The sequence below is a fragment of the Schistocerca nitens genome, chromosome 4, assembly GCF_023898315.1.
Source record: "Schistocerca nitens isolate TAMUIC-IGC-003100 chromosome 4, iqSchNite1.1, whole genome shotgun sequence".
NCBI classification, from domain to species: Eukaryota; Metazoa; Arthropoda; class Insecta; order Orthoptera; family Acrididae; genus Schistocerca; species Schistocerca nitens.
The window spans coordinates 879,653,757-879,675,545 of record NC_064617.1 but is presented as its reverse complement, the minus strand read 5'-3'; the positions used below and the strand labels follow the sequence as shown (position 1 = coordinate 879,675,545).

Below are 21,789 nucleotides of genomic sequence, written 5' to 3'. Positions count from 1 at the left end.
GTTGCACAGATTTTTGTATTGTTGTGACTGCCAACCAGATGTTCATCAGGACGAATGGCCACTGCCAAACTGTGGCCAAGAGCAAAGTGTAGACCAAACGGTGCCACAACACCAGCTTTTCTGAACTGTGCAGATGGGAGTTATCCTTTCAACATGTTCTCCACTCCCAAAATTCTCCTGGCCTCAACCTACGGTAACCTACTGTCCCAATACCCTCAATGCAACAGTTTGCATCCCGTCTGCCAAATTTATTTAAATACTTAGAAGAACACCCACTAAAAATACATTTTAACCAGTCTAATATAATATTAACAATATAATAAAAAGGGTAATTGCTACTCACCATATAGCTGAGCTGCAGAAAGGCACAATAAAAAGACTGTCACACATTTAGCTCTTGGCCAACAAGGCCTTTGTTGGAATTAGACAACATACACACATGCACACACTCATGCAAATGCAACTGACACACACATGACCACAGTCTCCGGCAGCTGGCTGGCTCCAGCTAATTGTGTGACAGTATTTTTATTGTGCCTTTCTGCGACTCAGCATCTCCACTATATGGTGAGTAGCAGTCTATCCTTCTCATTATATTACAACAAAAACAATCAATTATTAACAAAATTATTTAATTAAATGTATAAAAAAATCTACTCACCAAGTAGCAGCGAACACAGATATAAAAGACTGTTGTAATTGGCAAGCATTTGGAGTCAGTGGCTTCTTCTTCAGGCAGAAGGGTTGATGGGGAAGGAAGAAGGGTGAAGGAAAAGACTGAAGAGGTCTAGGAAAAAAGGGTAGATTTTGGGAAAGTCACCCAGAACCACAGGTCAGGGGAGACTTACCGTTATGGGATGAGAAGGAAAGACTCCTGTATTGTAAGTCTGCCCTGACCCGCAGTCTTGGATGACTTTCCTGAAATCTCCTCTGAGCCATGCTCTCTTTCCTCTGGTGCATAGCCAGAGGGGGTCACAATGCGTAGCAGGGGGTCACTGGTGGCTTTCAGAGAGAGAGGACATACTAGCGTATGGGCATTTTGTGGTAGGTGGCCCATGTGGACGGCTGAGTTTCACGAGTGGGATTGTATCATATGGTGAACTGTTTTGAGGTAGGAAGCCACGCCTCATCGTGGTTAGTGTTGCAACTCATCCAGAAGGGCAGTGAGGCAATGTGCCTGGAGACATGATGTTCTGCAGTTTGTATTATCGAGTTCCTGTCTTCTTGTGGTAAGATTTCTCTTTCCTTATACATTGTACACTGTAAACCCCCCCCCCCCCCCTCCGCCCTTCCCGCTAAAGAGGAGCCTTTTGACAGAGCGACATTGAGTGTTCAATGAGCGTACAGTTGAAATTACTGTTATAACCAAATACGTTGTTGCTCTGTGATTATTAATTACTGTTGTCCAGATTACTACCTTTCAACAGAGCACCGTTGATATTCCTGTTGTTGTTAACATGCACCGTTGAATGACAATTTGTTTAACAGTAAGCAAGAAGAAGAACCTTTTGACAGACTGCCATTGAGTATTCAATGAGCATGCAGTTGAAATTACTGTTATAACCAAATACGTTGTTGCTCTGTGATTATTAATAACTTGACAAGATTACTACCTCTTGACAGAGTGCTGTTGATATTTCCTGTTGTTACTAACATGCACCATTGAATCACAATTTGTTTAATGGCAAGCCGCAAGAAGAGCCTTTTTATATATATATATATATATATATATATATATATATATATGCTGGGTCGCAGCAGGTCTGGCGACTAAGTATTACTGTTGTCAGTAACACCTGCTACTTGTTGCTTCAACAATTATCTTGTTGCAGTCCTTTATCTATGTCTCTTAATATTTAAAGGGTAAAATAATTCTGGGCATTTAATGGTCTTACCAGCAGCAGGTTTACCTGGTAGCTTATGGCCATCAGCTGTAGTATTCTGGGCTTGTTGCTTGGTTGATTACATTTTTCTAGTTTTATATTGTTTAAATCTTTGTTTTGGTATATCCTTTTATATACATTCTTCTGACTTAAGGTTTGGGAAGACAACAAATGTTTGTATTTATAATCATTGCAGGGCTGACATTGGTTTCCGATGTTCCGCACCCAACCATGATCCTGTACCCTGTACCTTGGGCGCGTATTTGGGTTGAGAGAGTTGCCTATTCTGAGGCGCACCACTCGCTATCTCTGTCGGAGCCTGCATTGCACAATCCCCCGGAACTTGGCCTAGCCTCCCACTCCTACTTAAAGATAAATCCAGACTTGAGTAGGACCATATCATACCCTTTTTCCTAGACCTCTCCAGTCCTTTTCCTTCACCCTTCTTCCTTCTTCTTCAACCCTTCTTCCTGAAGAAGAAGCCACTGGCTCTGAAAGCTTGCCAATTACAACAGTCTTTTATGAGTGTATTCTGGTGTCACTTGGTGAGTAGACTTTTTTATCTTTTGATTATTTTGTTACATTCCATTCTGTATTTTCCATTGTCTAATGTAATATTACATGTTTCACACTACAAATATAAAATTTTACTGTAGATAATATTGCCATACCCGATTTTCAAGAACAGCCCTCGATTTTCCTCCCAGCAGGAGTTTAGTGGCAGCAGAGCTGAGTGAATCCATCCCAAGAATCATCAGATATTCATGGTTTAGGTTTTCGTCAGTCACGACTTTTTGTTCAGTTCTTTTCACCACTGGTAACACCCATGGCTTGCCTTCATTGGTCCTGTAAGCTAAACGTTAATAAATTCTGTTATATTTGGAAATAATGGATATGTAACTTGGTCTTATTTGCATGTATCTATTTACATGTGTTCATATCGGAATATCATTTAATACCATATGTAGCAGTATCCACAGTGGAGATTGAGAGTACATACCACACCCCACAAAGTTTTCATTTATTCAAGGAATATAATGTAAGTGCACACTTATGATAGAACATGAAATATCCTTCCAGTAAGTGTGTATATATATATTAAAATAGAGGGAAACAACCCATGTAGGAAAAATATATCTAAAAACAAAGATGATGAGACTTACCAAATGAAAGTGCTGGCAAGTCGACAGACACACAAACAAGCACAAACATACACACAAAATTCAAGCTTTCGCAACAAACTGTTGCCTCATCAGGAAAGAGGGAAGGAGAGGGAAAGACGAAAGGATGTGGGTTTTAAGGGAGAGGGTAAGGAGTCATTCCAATCCCGGGAGCGGAAAGACTTACCTTAGGGGGAAAAAGGACGGGTATACACTCGCGCACACACACACATATCCATCCACACATATACAGACACAAGCAGACACACACACACACACACACACACACACACACACACACACATATATATATATAAAAATCTAAAAACAATGATGATGTGACTTACCAAACGAAAGCGCTGGCACGTCGATAGACACACAAACATACACACAAAATTCAAGCTTTCGCAACAAACTGTTGCCTCATCAGGAAAGAGAGAAGGAGAGGGAAAGACGAAAGGATGTGGGTTTTAAGGGAGAGGGTAAGGAGTCATTCCAATCCCGGGAGCGGAAAGACTTACCTTAGGGGGATAAAAGGGACGGGTATACACTCGCACACACACACATATCCATCCACACATATACAGACACAAGCAGACATATTTAAATATGTCTGCTTGTGTCTGTATATGTGTGGATGGATATGTGTGTGTGTGCGAGTGTATACCCGTCCTTTTTTCCCCCTAAGGTAAGTCTTTCCGCTCCCGGGATTGGAATGACTCCTTACCCTCTCCCTTAAAACCCACATCCTTTCGTCTTTCCCTCTCCTTCCCTCTTTCCTGATGAGGCAACAGTTTGTTGCGAAAGCTTGAATTTTGTGTGTATGTTTGTGTTTGTTTGTGTGTCTATCGACGTGCCAGCGCTTTTGTTTGGTAAGTCACATCATCTTTGTTTTTAGATATATTTTTCCCACGTGGAATGTTTCCCTATATATATATATATATATATATATATATATATATATTTCAGCAGTGGTCTCTACATTGTATATTTTAGTGTGTATTTTGGATCTGTTATGTGATATTAATGATACACTACATGAAAGACTTTGCATAAAAATCCAGCATATCAGCCATATAACAAACTACAACACAGATAAATTAATCAAGAAACTTGGTTTGGAATGTTTTTTCGGCATTGTGTTTATTTGATATTATGCTGATTTATTTTGCATATTTTTACAGCAGTATGAATTTATTTTGGATACTTTAACAGTCTTGTGTGGAAGATATATGAGGAAGGCAAAACACCCTCACATTTAAAGAATAATATAGTAATTCCAATTACAATGAAGGCTGGTGCTGACAGGTATATATATTGGTATATTACCGAACTACGAGTTTAATAAATTATGAATGTGAAATACTGCCAAGAATTATTTACAGAATAGTGGAAAACTGGTAGAAGCCAGCCTTGAGGAAGCTCAGTTTAGGTTCCAGAGAAACATAGGAACACAGGAAGTAATACTGACCCTAAGATACATTTTAGGAGAGAGCTTAAAGAAAGGTAGCCCTGTGTGTAGGGCATTTGTAGACTTAGAGAAACTTACAGGTTTATCAGTGAAATTGAGTCAAGCATTGGAAGAGCAGGTTAAAGGAATGGATAGTGCCTTGAAAAGAGGTTATAAGATGAACACCAACAACAGTAATGGGTGAGAAGACATTTACCTGGACTTAAGATTCCATATCACACTTTTCATAAGTGCTGTAGAGCAGCCTTTACTGACCGAGTCATCCGAGAAGGATCATCGCGGACACATCACATACTCAGTAGGGCGATAGTGTCCCAGGGATGGGAAAGGCTTTTTTTTTTTTTTTTTTTTTTTTTTTTGTCAGTGATTATATTGATACAGTCATGTAGCTACCATACATGGTAATACCACTGTGTCATCATGAACATTATGGTGATGTAGAAATAGGAAGCCCCCATTAACTTAAGCTTCAGTGGACCAGTTTTACTGTTTGAAACTTCCTGGCAGATTAAAACTGTGTGCCGGACCGAGACTCGAACTCGGGACCTTTGCCTTTCGCGGGCAAGTGCTCTACAGTTTTAATCTGCCAGGAAGTTTCATATCAGTGCACACTCCGCTGCACAGTGAATATCTCGTTCCAATTTTACTGTTTGTTTGAAAAAACAAAAAGCATGCTGCTGAATAGCAACCCCATATGGAGTGCTTACAAAGTCACATGGCCCCTAGCTGTGCAGCTGATGCAGAAGAGGAGGGAAATGGTAGGGGTGGGGACTCCCTTGTGGAGGGGACAGAATGGTAGGATAGGTGTAGCTCTACAGCTGAAGCCTTCACACAAATGCCTTTCTCACAGAACTTCTAAACTACAGCTTGTGAGTCTGCATATGATCGTATTAACAAATTATGCCAGTAAAATCAATAACTTGACAAGTCAATCAGTTATTGTTAAAATCCACAATTAGTTACAGGATTATGCTGACACTGCAACAGGAGAGATTTATTTTCATCTTACTTGCAAGCCTTTCTTCCTTTCTGTTGTTTCTATGTTAAAATTATCTTCTGTTGCCAAATACAATGGTATTTGCACAATTTCATCTCACTAAAATGCTAATGCTGCTGCAGTTATGGCAGATTCCTGAAACAGTCTATTATTAAACAAACAACTGAGGACAAGTCAGGTTCATAACATATGAAAAGCTGAAGCTCAGTATAACAGATATTTGAGTCTTTAACTTACTTTTTTACAAACCCATACTAATTCTCACTTCACCAGTTACCAATGACTCTTAAAATAATTACAATATTTAATTGAAAAATCTGTTGTTGCCCATATATTGCAGTAAGTGGCTTTTGTATGTTAACTACATGGCAAACTGCTCCCTGCTGTGTATGTTACTATTTGCAAAAAATTGTTTTAGTATCTCAAACAGTTTATGAGTTATGAGAGATATGAATATTTCACTTTCTCTCTACAGTTTGCTGTGCCATAAAAATAGATATAGATCCTGTCTCAAGTTTAAAAAAATTGAACGTGTTGTGCTACATTTCATATGCAGCAATGTCTGACGTAACATGCACCAAATACAAACTCATAGCAACCCATAGTTTTCATTGCAAACAATTTGAATTTCATGCAGTGCCATCCTTATTGCTGAAATTTCACAATAAGTATGACCACTGACAAGCTGATTGGCAGTTCATCATGAAGCTGGTGAATAGGTCTATGGAAACCAGCACTGAGAATGATAATGTTCTTTAAAGGTAACCATTGTAAGAGCACCGTTATCAATACTATTACTAAATATGAAAATTAGCATTTTTTTCCAGTGGCTGCAATATTATTTATGTTCTGTAAGTTAGTTTTGTTTTTCAGTAACAGTCAGGAAATCTCAGGTAAACTGTGCATGAGTCTGAGACACTGGAATGAGTCAGTCAGGGGCTAGTCATCAAGGGTGACGGTGAGGTTGCAGCGCAAAAGTGCAGGCGGACAATTAGTTTTGAAGTATAAATTTCTTAAAAGTGATAATGAGGACCATTTAAGTCATGATGTGATTGAATATGAGTGGAAAATCATTTTGTAAAGCTCATTGAGAAGACTCATGAGCTATGAACAGTTTAAAGACTGAGTAGTGACCCAATAGTAGTGGGTAGGAGATTTTTCCATTTATAGGTGACCTTGTGTGAAGGTTGTATATCAGAAGTAGTCTTAAACACTCATTTGAATTATTCTTAATGTGAAATCGATGAAAGAAACTGACATGTGGCTAAGCAGGATGAGTGATGTTGAGCTGAGAGATATTGTTGGGGCCCCTTAAACTTGGTCTGTATGAAATGATATACTGTGTCCACTATGAGCAACTTTTATCATTTCAAAGCAATCATTAAATATCAATTCCTATACATATAGGATACAATGTGCATGTTAGTTTAGGATCTTTCACTTGTCTGTTTTGCTACAAGCTTGAGTGAACCTTTATTATTCGAAAAATAGATAAAAGGGGGATTTGCTCTGTGTACATACATTGACCAGATGTATCAGTAACAAGTCAATAAATAGCTGATCAAGAAAATGTGGGTAATCCTCCTTCTGTCCTGACCTCTAAGCAGAATGACAATACTCCATGTCGCAGAACACAGTAGTGTTAACCATAGAGGCAGCGACCATCGTGCAACCTCTACCGCCATCAAGATGGGATACACAATATCATAATCATTTTGATCTCATTAAGAGTAGAATTGGCTTTCAGTGCCCCAGCAACAGGCAGGGACAACACCACGTATCTTATGATCATTATGGAGAAGCTAGTTGAGCTGCAGCAATGTGGAACCTGGGCAAGCTTTCTCCTGAGTTCCGTCACACTAAGGCATCAAACAAAATGGTCATATGGATGTCTTTGCAAAGGACACAACACACAATGGGTACTTACTTATCTATAATTTCTATGTGTTCCAATACATTTCAATATTTCAACTCTGAGGACAAGAACCCACAGGAATTTATTATTTTTTTATTGTAAAAATGAAAATAACATTCAGCTGAACAATCTTAGACTTTACATAAATGAAATAATTTTATGGCTGGTGCCTAAGATTAATTTTTCCCAGACTAATTTATCATTGACTTTAAATAAGAATATTTATGACACCAGTGTTGTTATGGATAGAGGTTGTGGTGTGATATATTAATTATTTGGTGCATACATTTTAATGTCAAATAATGAACTATTGAAACTTATTATAGTTGGGATCAGCAGCACATAAATAAGAATTGTCAGAGATTATTTATTTCCTGCTGCTACATTTTTATACATTTTACAATAACATGTACACACCACTACAACATTAAATAGAACCCAATTACCCATTACAAACTGTATTTAAAAGATTATGCAGACTAATTTCCTACTAATATCATCAGCATCCTTGTATCAGGAAAAACAGTAGCTTACAAAATAATCATAAACTTTTAAAAGGTTGTACCTTCCTATATAGTTGTTAGTTACAGTGTGCTAACATAGATTTGTTGTAAACATCAGATGTTCTAGTAAAGTAATGTGGTTCTGCTGGAAGACTTGTACAACAAATGACAATAAATTAAGTAGTGAGTGAATAAAACTGCTTGACAGTGCAGGATGAATTAAAGTTGACACTTGTGCCAGATATAGCCTGGAGAGGGAAAATATTTTGATGTAATGCACGTGCACTTGAAAACCATGCACATTAGCAGTGTGTGTCACTGCTAGCAGTGTGTTAGTAGTGTGCCATGAAAGATCAATACTGTGAACTTTTGACAGAACCTGTCATGGGCGAAGGCCTATTTAAACTCTGCCGTGCTATCCACGCACTTGTGTATCATGTTATTACTGCTTACATACATTGCCTTATTTTATTGTGTTCAGTGTGTGTTATGCTGATTGGTGTACATACCACAGTCTAATAAAGTTGTACTGACATTCTTGGTTCTGTTTTGTGTCCAAGTACAACACAAGTGACAATGAGTGAGAGATTGTCCTCCATGCAGTTTTCAGTCTTTGGTTGGTCCCCCATTGAGTTATGATGTCTGATGGTGACATTGATGAGTTTTTACACCATCTGGTTCATCAGTAAGGGATTCTTATTGCAGCATCTCAGTCAACAGCAGGGGGTGTTCGCCACAGCACAACACAACCAAATCCAGGTACTGCAAATGCTTGCCTCTGTTTTGGCTTTTTCCGGTCCATTTCAATCTACATCACCTGCTGCACATCCTGTTTTGCCTGTTGATACACTGCTATTTCCAGCTTACGTTGAGTCCGTCAAAGAATGGAAGGCCTATGAAAAACAGTTGCACCAGCATTGTCATGTGTTTGGATTGACTGAAGTTAGTTTATGCCATGCTTTTTTTTTTCCTTGGTTATCACCTCCCATGTATCAACTTCATTGCCAACTGACCAACTGCCCCCCCCTCCCCCCCCCCTACCTACAGGATCCATCTTCACTCTTTTTTGATAACACGTGTGACCTTCTTTTGAAATATTACTGTAAACGGACACGCATCATTGCCCCTCGAGTTGAGTTCTGTGTGTTACAAGAAAACAGAACATTCCTATAAGACTTGGGTAGCTGGGCTTCATGGTTTAGGTCATTGTTGTTAGTTTGCCACTGACGTACATAAGGAGTCATATTCCAACCAAATAGTTCATGTTGCAATCACTCAGTTGGCCCCCGACCGTGAGGTTCATGAGTAGGCCCTTCAGTGTGAAAACCCCTCCCTCTATGATGTTCTGACTATTACACAATCATTTGAGGTTTTGAGGGCTGCAGGTACTAAAATTGAATCATCGTGTGAGGTTGCAGAAGTTCAACTCCGTCCACCTCCCCATTTGTTGGATGGTTCACAGGGTGACAATATAGTGGCAGTGGTTCACATGCAAGCAAAATGTCACGGTGGCTGGCCCACCTCATTATGGCAGCCATGGTCACAGTGGCAGCATAGTAAGCCTGGTTATGAACAACACCACAAGCACTCCTCACTTCCCTCTTGCCCGTCATGTTTTGCCACTCATCATAGGCCGGATTGTCCCAAGCGGTGGGCCATTTTCTGCAAGTACAACAAAATGGGCCAAATTGCTCCTGTTTGTAATGCAAAATTCCAACAGCCTCTTGCAGATGCTGACCATGGATGTCAGTTGTGTATCAGCAGTCAGTCTCCATTGCGCTGAATAAGCTTTTTATTGATGTGAAGGTTTATCAGAAGGTTTTGCACGTACAATTCATCACTGGTGCTGCTCTGTCATTACTCAACTTGCTAATGTACATGGACTTGGGTTCTCCCCCTTTAGTGCCAGTGTCATGTACATTAGTCACTTAAAATAAACAAAACATTATGATATTAGGTAGTTTCTTGGCCCCAGTCACATGCAAATCTGTGGTTCATCTGCCGCATGCACTTAAAATTTGTATGGTTTGGACACCTGTAACCTTTTCAGGTTTACTATTTCTGATGAAGTTAGTGATAGTGTGCCTTACACACAACTCAACTCTTTATGCTCTGAATTTTCCATGGGTTTGGGTTCTGCTAATAATTTCAAAGGCCACATCACCATGAAGCCTTTGGCCAGACCCCATTTCTTTTGGACTCGCCCAGTGCCGTTGGCGCTCCATGAACAAGTCAACGCAGAGCTCAACTGCCTCATGGCCTCCAGGGTTGTCCAACCAATTGCATCCAGCGAATGGGCTATCCCCCCCCCCCCTCTCCTCCCTGCCTAGTCATTGTCAAGAAGCCGGCAGGATGGTTATGCCTTTGTGGCAATTTCAAAGTTTCTGTCAATGCTCAGTCTATTATTGACACATATCCCTCGCTGTGCCCTTATGAACTTTTGCTAAGCTCACTAGTGGTCAGTATTGTTCCAAGATCGACCTCTCCAATGCATATTTTCAGTTTACGATTGATACTGACTCTCAACGGCTGTTGGTTATTAATACACCTTTTGGCTTGTATCAGTACTTGTGGTTATCATTTGGCATGACCAGCTCCCAGTGACTTTTCAACGATTTCTTGAACAGCTCAAGAGGTCTGTACCTGGATGTGCCAACTATCTTGATGGAATTGTGGTCTTCAGCTCCTCCACTGCTGAACATCTCTACAACATATGTATGCTCTTTCGGTGTTACAGGCCACTGGGTTAAGATGCAATTTGGAGAAGTGCTTCTTCTTTCAGTCTTCTTTGGTTCATCTTGCATTTGACGTCTCTAGTGCTAGTATCAAACCCCTTCATCGGAATGTCTCTGCCATTGTGTCTCTTCTGCATCCTACGTCGGTCAAGGAACTCCAGTTTTTTTTTTAGGTAAGATTGCATATCATCAGTTTTTGCCAGGGATGGTGTAAGTTGCACAACTGTTACATGCCTTGCTGCTTAAGGCGACATCTTTCCACTGGTTGCAGGCATGTGAAATTGTGCTTTTCAAACTGTAGTCTATGTTACAACCTGCACCTTGCCTCATAACCTACCAGCTGGGTCTACATTTTAAGTGTTAGCAACAAATGCATTCCAGCACAGGCTGGGGCAGTGTTAGCTCATAAATATTCTGATGGTTCTGTGCAGCCTATTGTGTACTCATCAAAGATGCTTAATTTGGTTCAGATTAGCTATTCACAAATAGAGAAGGAAGCCCTCACCATTGCTTATGCATTAAAGAAGTTTCATGTTTTCCTGCATAGTGTAAAATTCCATCTCATTATGGATCACAAGCCTTTAGTTTTGCTGCTTAACTCCTCAGCATTGTTGCCAGACAAAGTAGTGCATTGCCTTCAGCATTGGGTGCTCTATTTCTCTCGGTACAACTACGAGATTGACTTACATCCCAAGGGTAAACATGTGGATGCTGACGTGCTCTCCCATCTTCTGACCAGTCTGGACATAGTTTTTGAACAGGAGGAGTTACTCTGTGTCCACATTGATGAGTGCGTTCAACAAACAGTCGATGGTTTTCCAATCACTAGCACTCCGGTCACACAGGTTAGTGCTATCAACCCAATTTTAAAGAAAGTGATGTATAGCGTACAACATGGCTTGCCTGAGGCACGTCCATGTGGACTTCTGACCCCCTCTGTAACTGCTATGAGTTTTGGCATCATTTCTCTGTCTTTGATGATGTTATGTTCCTGGATACAACCTATTCAGCACCTTGCATAGTGGTTCCCTCAGCTCTCCGTTCAGAGATTCTGCAATTGCTGCATACTCATCATTGAGGGGGTATCATGCACCAAGGCGTTAGTCCTTTGTCAGGCTTTTTGGCCTGGTTTGGATGGTGACATCACTCGTTTGGTTATGGCATGTTCTAAACGCACATTGAAGCAGGCTGCTCCGCAGGCAACATTGTGTCTGTGGCTACAACCTTCGCAGGCCTGGAACCATCTCCACATCGATTTCACTGGCCGTTTCCGTAATGCATACTGGCTAATAGTAATTGATGCATTCTCTCTGTTCCCATATGTTTTTCATTGCCCATCAACTTTGGCCTCTACCGCTGTGGCAGCCCTGTCAAAAATCTTTTCCATCAAAGGACTTCTGGCAACGTTGGTCTCCAATAAAGGCCCTCAGTTTGTTTTTCAGGAGTTTGCCTCCTTCTGTAACATCCATTGAATGCGCCGCATTTTCGCCCTGCTCTTTCACCTGGAGTCCAACAATGAGGCCAAAAGATTAGTTTCAACATTCAAAATGCAAATGAAAAATTATATGACTTGGTTCCCATCCGACATGGCCTTGAACCAATTTCTGTCTTCCTATTGGTGCACACCGTTCGGTGACAACAACCCTGCTGAACTGCTCAAGAGGCATCAACACCAGATGCTCCTGCATCTCCTGTGGCCTGGTCAGGGATGCCAACCTGTGCAGTCATCATCCCATTTCTGGCATGGGGTGGCTGTCTGAGCACGTGGGTTTGACCGTCATCAAAAATGGATTGCCGCTATCATCTCTTGATGCTGCAGCCACCATCTCTGTGACATCCGTATGGAGGGCCTCTGTGCATGTCATTATGACCAACTGCACCTGTGTGTGGATGACCGGATAAACCTTTCTGGGACACTGATGTCACCACACTGAAGTGCGTCGCTCGACGGATCACCTGATGCAGCTGGGTCTCTGCCATGACATATGAGGGTCCCCCGTCACTGGTGGACAAACCTCACATAGCTTCTCCAATACTGCTTCCACTAGCAACGCAACCACCATTCATACTGGAGCCATCTCCTTTGCCTCAGCTGCCAAATGTGGGGGCACCACCACCAGGCCTTGGATCTGATGTGGACATAGAGCTTGTGCAGACACTATCCACCCTACTGTTGGTTGACACTATAAGGTGGACTGTGACACTGCCCGCACTCCAAGTACTTCGACCATATGCCCCAGTATCAGCATGTCATCTCAATCAGAGCCTCACAGAGGTAGACACCATGGACATCTTGTGAATTTGAGCTGTTCTGCAAGGGAAGAGGAATGAAGTAATGTGTGCATACTTGAAAGACGTGTGCATAAGAAGTGTGTTCTCATATGCGAGAGTGCGCTGTGAAAGAGCAATACTGTGAAATTCTGATAGAGACCACCACAGTCGAGTGCCCATTTCTACATCTACATCTATGTGATTACTCTGCTTTTCACAATAAAGTGCCTGACAGAGGGTTCAATGAACCACCTTCAAGCTGTCTCTCTACCGTTCCACTCTCAAACGGCATGTGGGAAAGCACTTAAAGTTTTGCGTGCGAGCCCCGATTTCTGTTATTTTATCGTGATGATCATTTCTCCCTACGTAGGTGGATGCCAACAGAATGTTTTCGCAATTGGAGGAGAAAACTGATGATTGAAATTTCATGAGAAGATCCCGTCACAACAAAAAACACCTTTGTTTTAATGATTGCCCCTCCAATTCACGTATCATGTCTGTGACACTATCTCCCCTATTTTGTGATAATACAAAACGAGCTGCCCTTCTTTGTACTTTTTCGATGTCATCCGTGAGTCCCACCTGATGCGGATCCCACACCGCACAGCATTACTCCAGAATAGGGCAGACAAGTGTAGTGTAAGCTGTCTCTTTGATAGACCTGTTGCACCTTCTAAGTGTTCTGCCAATGAATCACAGTCTTTGGTTTGCTCTACCCACAATATTATCTATGTGATCGTTCCAATTTAGGTTATTTGTAATTGTAATCCCTAAGTATTTGGTTGAATTTACAGCCTTCACATTTGTGTGACTTATCGCGTAATCAAAATTTACCTGCTTTATTTTAGTACTCATGTGAATAACTTCACACTTTTCCTTATTCAGGGTCAATTGCCACTTTTCGCACCATACAGATATCTTATCTAAATCATTTTGCAAACCCTGCTGCGCTATGCTCATGCTCAGTTATTATGTTATTACTGGTTAAATACATTTGCGTTATCTTATTGTGTTCAGTGTATGTTATGGTGATTGACATACACACCACAGTCTAATAAAGTTGTACTAACATTCTTGTTTGTGTTGTGTGTCCAAGTACAACATCTTCTTCTATACCCTCATGCCTCATCGAAGGGACTCTTCTCCCATACTGCTCGATCACTGCCATTGTACCCACAGCATATGACACTTGAGGATCTGTCTTTTCTGGTAACATACGAGAAATCATTTCCTTTGAAAATATGGGCACCAAATCTACACCTACATCTATACTCCATAGGCTACCATAAGGTGTGTGGCAGACAGTATGTAGTGTACCAGTACCATTTCATTTCTAATACTCCCTATTCCATTCGTAGATGATATGCAGGAAGGAAGGTAGTTGATAATGTTCTGTCTGGCCTCCAAATTTATTTAATTTTTTGCATTTTGCTCATTATGCAAGATTTGTGTTGGAGAAAATGTCCGGTTCTTGACTTGTTTTGTAGCATCGGATCTTGGAATATTTTGAGTGAAGCTTTTCATGATGCAAGAGGTTTACCTTATAACTTTTTCCACTGCAGTTTGTTGAGCATTTCTTTGTCACTTTCACTGTGACCTTACAAACACATGATGAATATTGTAGCTGTTCTTTACTGAAAGAAAATGAAAGGCATACACTGTGAAACACTAATCCAATATTTATCAATCTTTGTGAAGAGGCGCCACACATAATTGGTATTAGATTATTGAACTGTCATTCCATATAGTACTGGTGACCATCACCAACATCAGTATGAGGTGTAACACTCCTGAGAACAATTGCACTCTTGTATTTGTTGTGGCATAGGGGCAAATAGCATCCAAATGTCAATGTGAGGTATCTCTTGCCATGCCTGAAACACGTGCTGTGCTGTTAAATGAAGACTGCTTATAGAAGGCTTGCATTATGTTACTGGAATATGCCATTTGGCATTCTGGTCATTAAAGGTGTGACAACACGGTTTACCATTTATGTCACAGACTGGCAGGCATTGTCTCTCCCTAAAACAATTACCAGATCAGTCCTTTTGTCATATCCAGTAGCTCCACACACTGTGATTTCAATAATTGGAGAGGTATGGGTCTCGAGAATTGTTATTTCTTTTGAGGTTGAACCTGGTCATCTAAGGACACATTGACATCTATCTGATGGCCACAAACAGAAGTGAGACTCATTGCTGAATACCACAGAACGTCACTCAATGTCCCAGCTGCCTCTGGCTCTGGCTTGTGACATTCTGATCTCAACTATTATCATCCATCTATTCGTCGAAGCCAGTCAATGAAGTGTACAATCCTGTCATGGTGTGGTCCTTCTGGAAGGACATGTGCCCACTCTTCTTGTCCTGAGCTCATCACTGAGCGGGATGGCACAGTGGTTAGCACACTGGACTCGCATTCGGGAGGACGACAGGTCAAACCCACGTCCAGCCATCCTGATTTAGGTTTTCCGTGATTTCTCTAAATCACTTCAGGTAAATGCTGGGATGGTTTCTTTGAAAGGCCATGGCCAACTTCCTTCCCTAATTCGATGGGACTGATACCCTTGCTGTTTGGCCCCCTCCCCCAAATTAACCAGCCAACCTGAGCTCAACTCCCCATCACTCTTCACTTGTACAGACATTGTGCTAGAGTCCGCTGTCTATGCAGGGTGTTGGTATGTTGCTCCCATGTCCATCATGTCATTGATTCAGATTTTCTCAAACTTTGAAAGATGCTAATAAGCTGCATGTTCACACTCTCTTGGCATGCTGTTTTGTTCCAATGATGCTACAGACGCCTAAGAGTAATCATGTATTCCCAAATTTCTTTATTTAGAGGAAATGATTTCCCTGTAGAGAAAATAAGTTCACCAAAGTATGAAATTGGAATCAACATACCACACAAGCATGTAAATACTGCAGTACCAATTTGGCAGCGCTAGGTCAAGAGTTCATGGTGTAACATCTTCTATTTCCACCTGTGTATGTTATATGTAAATTCAACATAGGAACACTCGTAATTGAAAGCGGAAGCATTGGGTCTCTTTACAAGTTGCATACTCCTGTTTTGTAACCATTGGTGGATAGGAACATCGTCGCATAGTGACCGGTCGGGCCTACACCAGGTTGCTGTTGTCATTTGGGTAACTGCAAGGGGATGTGTAGTTTTTTGCCTGTTGTCCTAAACGTAAACAATACCAACATCAGGTCAGAGACTGCTTGTTGATCTTGCCATGTGCATCTCATTGGCCAATGGTCTGCCATCTGTCGTGAGCCTCTGTCACTGCCTGAGTATCCTCGATTTGCTGCCGGAGAGTGTCAAGTTTTGCCGGACCGTGTGAATCAGTACATTTTACACGTGCCCATTGAGTTATCTGTGCTGAAAGACAAATAATAGAAAACATTGCCCTCTCATGTCCTACAGCCCTGGAGTGGTAATGCTTCATACTCACCTGCCCCTGGGGTAGGTAGCCAACTTTTCTTAGCTCATGGCTAAATTCACCATCATCAAGTAAGATTTGTAGTTATTTTTGTTTGTTACTGAGCAGAAAAACTACATTCTTAGAAAGCTATCATTAGTTGATTTTTTGGATTCATCTGTTAGTGCCGAATGGCTAATATCATAAATTTTGTTCGAGAATCGTGGGCCACACGAATACTTGATTTGTGCTGCATGCTGCAGTTTGACGATTACAAGGGAAGTCTAACGATATCAGATGTTTTCATATATTCATTTAAATTTATTTGTGTTTAACGTCCGCTATCAATGTTTACATCAGTCACTGATCATCAGAAAATATCTCTGCATTTATAGTCCAATTAAAATTGCTTTGTGACTGATGTTTCACTGAGTTGAGTGGCAGGGGCCAGCCACCATCCAATGGTAGTTCTCTGTAAAAAGTCCATATCTACACAGGATGGCTCCCGGACTTCTGCTGTTCACTGTAAATGTCATATCAAAAACACCTTCACCCTTCTATATTTTATTTTATTATTGCGACCGGTTTCGGCGTTTCACTACGCCATCTTCAGGCCGCCTTACCGTTGGGTAGGAAGAAGCCAACCTCATGTACAATCAAAATAGGGCCCAGCATACAGTCACTGGTATCCATTAGTCTTCTTTTTTAGCAACGCAAGCCCTTCATGCGTCAGTTGCAGAGTCTGTGATTAAACACTTATACATTCGCCAATGTCAGCTGTGAGTCTCAGAACACCAGAACAGGCTGCAATGCATTCATTTTGCTCCAGTAGGCGTTGTACCATATTAAACATACTGTACAATCGGACTTACGATTTCAAAATTAATTTACCTACGGGTTTTTTAATTAGATACTGGAAGTCATGAAGTGTTTCCCTAGCATTGTAGCTTGTTTTGAAATAACTGACCATTTTTCTGGATTTTTACGGTATAATAGAGAGTTCACCGTTGTTGTTCAAAGAACTTTTCACAACTAAATTAACACTGCGTGTGCTAAACAAACAACCTGTTTTGTGTTTTTGCTGCCACTGTGGATAAGCTGTATGGCTGCAGTTACTGTTAATTAAATGACGAGTTTCAGCCATATATGCCTCACAGTTCGGCGAGGTCCAACTATCAGCTGTTGAAGAAACACTGGTGGAATCTTTGACTTCCTAGGTTGCAGTCTCTTTCATTTTCTGGTAATTTTCTTAAGTCATGTGGCGCAATTTTTTTCGATGTGGGATCGAATATTTGGGTGTACCGGTAACAGTGCAACAACACGTCGAAAACGAGTCTCCTCAACGACTGACGGTGGCTGAAAATCGTCTGTTATGATGGCCACTAGTTCTTGTTGGCGTTTACTTCCCTCTATGGAGCGAGACGTTAGATTTAGATCAGTGTTCCTGCAGTAAGATCTATTTTGCTCGAATACTAGTCCAGGAAAATTATATATGGTACTGTGCAAAAGCTTGGATCATTTTGATTTTGAGATGTGTTTAGTGTTATCGGAGCCCGATTTAAAAATCCGACTTTGGCAGAGTGCCTCTGGCACCATCCGACCTTTTGCGCGGAATTCCCTTTTTGTGCGATTTGAACGGATAACATACTCGCAACTCTCCGCCTCGTTTTCGTTACCCCCAGTGATAACAGCGCCCCAAGCGGTCAGCGACCGTTACTTCTGAATACGATGTAGGATGAGTGCGAATATTAACGTTTATATTGACATGTAACATAACTCTTACAACAGGAAGTACCGTATATGCAGTGCCATATAAATCGACAATAAGTAAAAAATTACACCACTCAGAGGAAGTTCTGTCTCCAATTAGACGTTCCACATAATCGTGCAATTTCACCCTGCAATCCCACTCTGCTATAGGTTAAGAACTTTCGTGAAACAATTTATGCAGTGCAAACACAGCCACGTCAGCCTGAAAACACTGAAGTTGTGCATCGTGCAATCTGGCAGAGAACTGGCGGATCTGCGAGACGACATACATAGTCTCCTGGCCTATCAAACTCGTCCGTTTGACGCATTTTACACCGTCTAAATTTTCATCCCTACAAAACAGCGATTGTTTAGTTGAAGCCTCAAGATTTTGTGAGAATGAGACGTTTTGCTGAAGTAATGAAAGAGATGTTGGTAGAAGGACCTGGAATTGTAATTTTAATATCAGATAAGGCTCATTTCTACCTAAACAGCATTACTAATAAACAAAACTGCCGTTACTGGTCTCCAAACAACCAATACGCATTATTTGTGGAGTAAATTCACGGACGTCCTGTAGAAACCTCTTCAAAGAACTGGGTATACTAACTACTGCCTCTCAGTATATTTACTCATTAATGAAATTTGTCCTAAATAATATATCTCTTTTTCTAACAAACAGCTCAGTTCATACATACAATACCAGGAACAAAAATGATCTGCACAAGGACTTAAAAGCACTTACTTAGTTCAAAAAGGGGTCCACTACTCAGGAACACTCATCTTCAATAATTTGCCAGTAAACATAAAAAATTTAGTTACAAATAAAGATCGGTTTAAAAGGAGCCTGAAAGACTTACTAGTGGCCAACCCCTTCTACTCCATTGACGAATTTTTTAAGAGAAACAAATGATGTATTGTATATATTCATACTATTAGTATTGTTATTTCAGCTTAAAAAAATAAAAATTAAAAAAATTGACATGTTCCACATCCACGAGGATCTCCTCAGCACGGATCTATGGAACGAAAAACTAATCTAATCTCCGCAGCTGCACCAGCCCCACCATATTGTGACAGGGCAACATTGTGGGCAGGATTATGGAAATTTGGTTTCATAGGTCCTTATTTATTCGAAGAAAATGGGAGAGCCGTCCCTGTGAACTTGGAACGTTATTTCTCGTCCTGGAACTTCATCGCCGTGGCTGAAGTCGTCGAAGTGCTTGGTTTCAGCAAGACAGTACGATAGCTCACACTTCCCGTGTGTGTATGTCTGAAATAAAGAAGTTGTTTCTTGGGAAGGTGACATCTAACAGGTGAGATGTTGACTGGCCATCTCGTCCTCCAGACCTTACTCTGTGTGACTTCTTCTTGTGGAGCTTCCTCAAGAAAAGTGTACACGAGTATGCCATGTACTGTGCTTCATTTAAAGCATACCACTGAATGAGAGATTCATCATACATCCCAAACATGTTGGAGACTGTTATGACAAGCTTCGCACAAACAGTTGACAAGTGTGGCAAAAACAGGGCCAGTACCTAAAGGACATTATCTTACACAAATAATTAATTTCTTTCAAAATTAACATACACTGAAGAGCCAAAGAAACTGGTACACCTGCCTAATATCGTGTATGGCCCCAGCCGGCCGAAGTGGCCGTGCGGTTAAAAGGCGCTGCAGTCTGGAACCGCAAGACCGCTACGGTCGCAGGTTCGAATCCTGCCTCGGGCATGGTTGTTTGTGATGTCCTTAGGTTAGTTAGGTTTAACTAGTTCTAAGTTCTAGGGGACTAATGACCTCAGCAGTTGAGTCCCATAGTGCTCAGAGCCATTTGAACCATTTTTGTGTATGGCCCCACGAGCATGCAGAAGTGCCACAACACGATGTTGCATGTACATGACTCATGTCTGAAGTAGTGCTGGAGGGAACTGATACCATGAATCCTGAAGAGTACAAGGAGGTGGATATCTCTTCTGAACAGCACGTTGCAAGGCATCCCAGATATAATCAATAATGTTCATGTCTGTGGAGTTTGTGCCCAACACAAGCGTTTAAACACACAAGAATGTCCCTGGAGCCACTCTGTAGCAATTCTGGTTGAGTGGGGTGTCGCATTGTCCTGCTGGAATTGGCCAAGTCCGTCGGAATGCACAATGGACATGAACGGATGCAGGTGATCAGACAGGGTGCTTAAGTACAGGTCACCTGTTAGAGTCGTATCTCGACATATCAGGGGTTCCATATCGCTCCAACTGCACACGCCCCTCACCATTACAGAGCATCTACCAGCTTGAACAGTCTCCTGCTGACATGCATAGTCCATGGATTCCTGAGGTCGTCTCCATACCCGTACACGTCCATCTGCTCTATAGAATTTGAAACAGACTCGTCCGACCACGCAATATGTTTCCAGTCATCAACAGTCCAGTGTTGGTGTTGATAGGCTCAGGCAAGGCGTAAAGCTTTGTGTCATGCAGTCATCAAGAGTACACGAGTGGGTCTTCGGCTCTGAGAGCCCATATTGATGATGTTTCGTTGAATGGTTCACATGCTGACACTTGTTGATGAGCTAGCATTGAAATCTGCAGCAATTTTCAAAAGGATTGCACTTCTCTCACGTTGAACGATTCTCTTCAGTCGTCGTTGGACCCGTTCTTGCAGAATCTTTTTCCAGCTGCAGCGATGTCGGAGATTTGATGTTTTACTGGATTCCTGATGTTCACGATACACTCGTGAAATGGCTGTATGGGAAAAATCCCCACTTCATCACTACCTCGGAGATGCTGTGTCGCATCGCTCGTGTGCCGACTATAAGACCTAGTTCAAACTCACTTAAATCTTGATAACGTGCCATTGTAGCAGCAGTAACCGGTCTAACAACTGCGCTTGACACTAAAGTGCGCATTTGACATCACAAAACACAGTCAACCAACGAACAGAGAACGACGTTGCCAGAGCTCGACTGCAGTGCAGGGAACGGACGAGTGTCTTCAGTTTTAGAAACGTTCAGTCATAAATAAAGTAATTGAACAAAAGCAATGTCTAGATAGCAGACTTTCTTTTATAGAAAGTTTGGAAAAAGCATTTTTTATACCAATTGCTTCATATTCTATTAATTAATTAAACCAAACAAGCAATAAGCCTCCTAATTCAGGCGATAGCAAGGAAAGGTGTTTGTGTCATTCTCACTAACCTCTTTTTCGCAATAAAGAACAGCAGTAATTGGCCGGCCGCGGTGGTCTAGTGGTTCTAGGCGCTCAGTCCGGAACCGCGCGACTGCTATGGTCGCAGGTTCGAATCCTGCCTCGGGCATGGATGTGTGTGATGTCCTTAGGTTAGTTAGGTTTAAGTAGTTCTAAGTTCTAGGGGACTGATGACCACAGATGTTAAGTCCCATACTGCTCAGAGCCATTTTTGAACAGCAGTAATTGTTTCCTATTGTACTTCGACGAAACGTGAGTAATTCATAGTCATACCAACAGTGTTTGTCGGTGTTTTGCGTGCTATTTTAAAGTCCTTTGGAAGGTCTATTGAATGACGAGCTGCGTTAGCGTAATGGTTGAAGTGTTTGGCTGCTACGCGAAAGGTTCTGAGTACAAACCTTGTTCGGTGCTTAATATTTTCTTTATTTAAAAACAACATCGAAGTGTGTTACTTCATGAATTTTATTCATTTGAATGTAAT

General features: G+C 41.3%; 1 protein-coding gene across 1 annotated transcript in view; it reads right to left on the bottom strand.

Moving 5' to 3' along the window:
• LOC126253393 (aspartate aminotransferase, cytoplasmic-like) overlaps positions 1-21,789 on the bottom strand; it is a 99,892-nt gene that overhangs the window by 59,136 nt on the left and 18,967 nt on the right. The window contains exon 2 of the mRNA XM_049954693.1: positions 2,555-2,736. Within this exon, the coding sequence (XP_049810650.1) occupies positions 2,555-2,736 (182 nt within the window). The remainder of the gene's footprint in view (positions 1-2,554; positions 2,737-21,789) is intronic.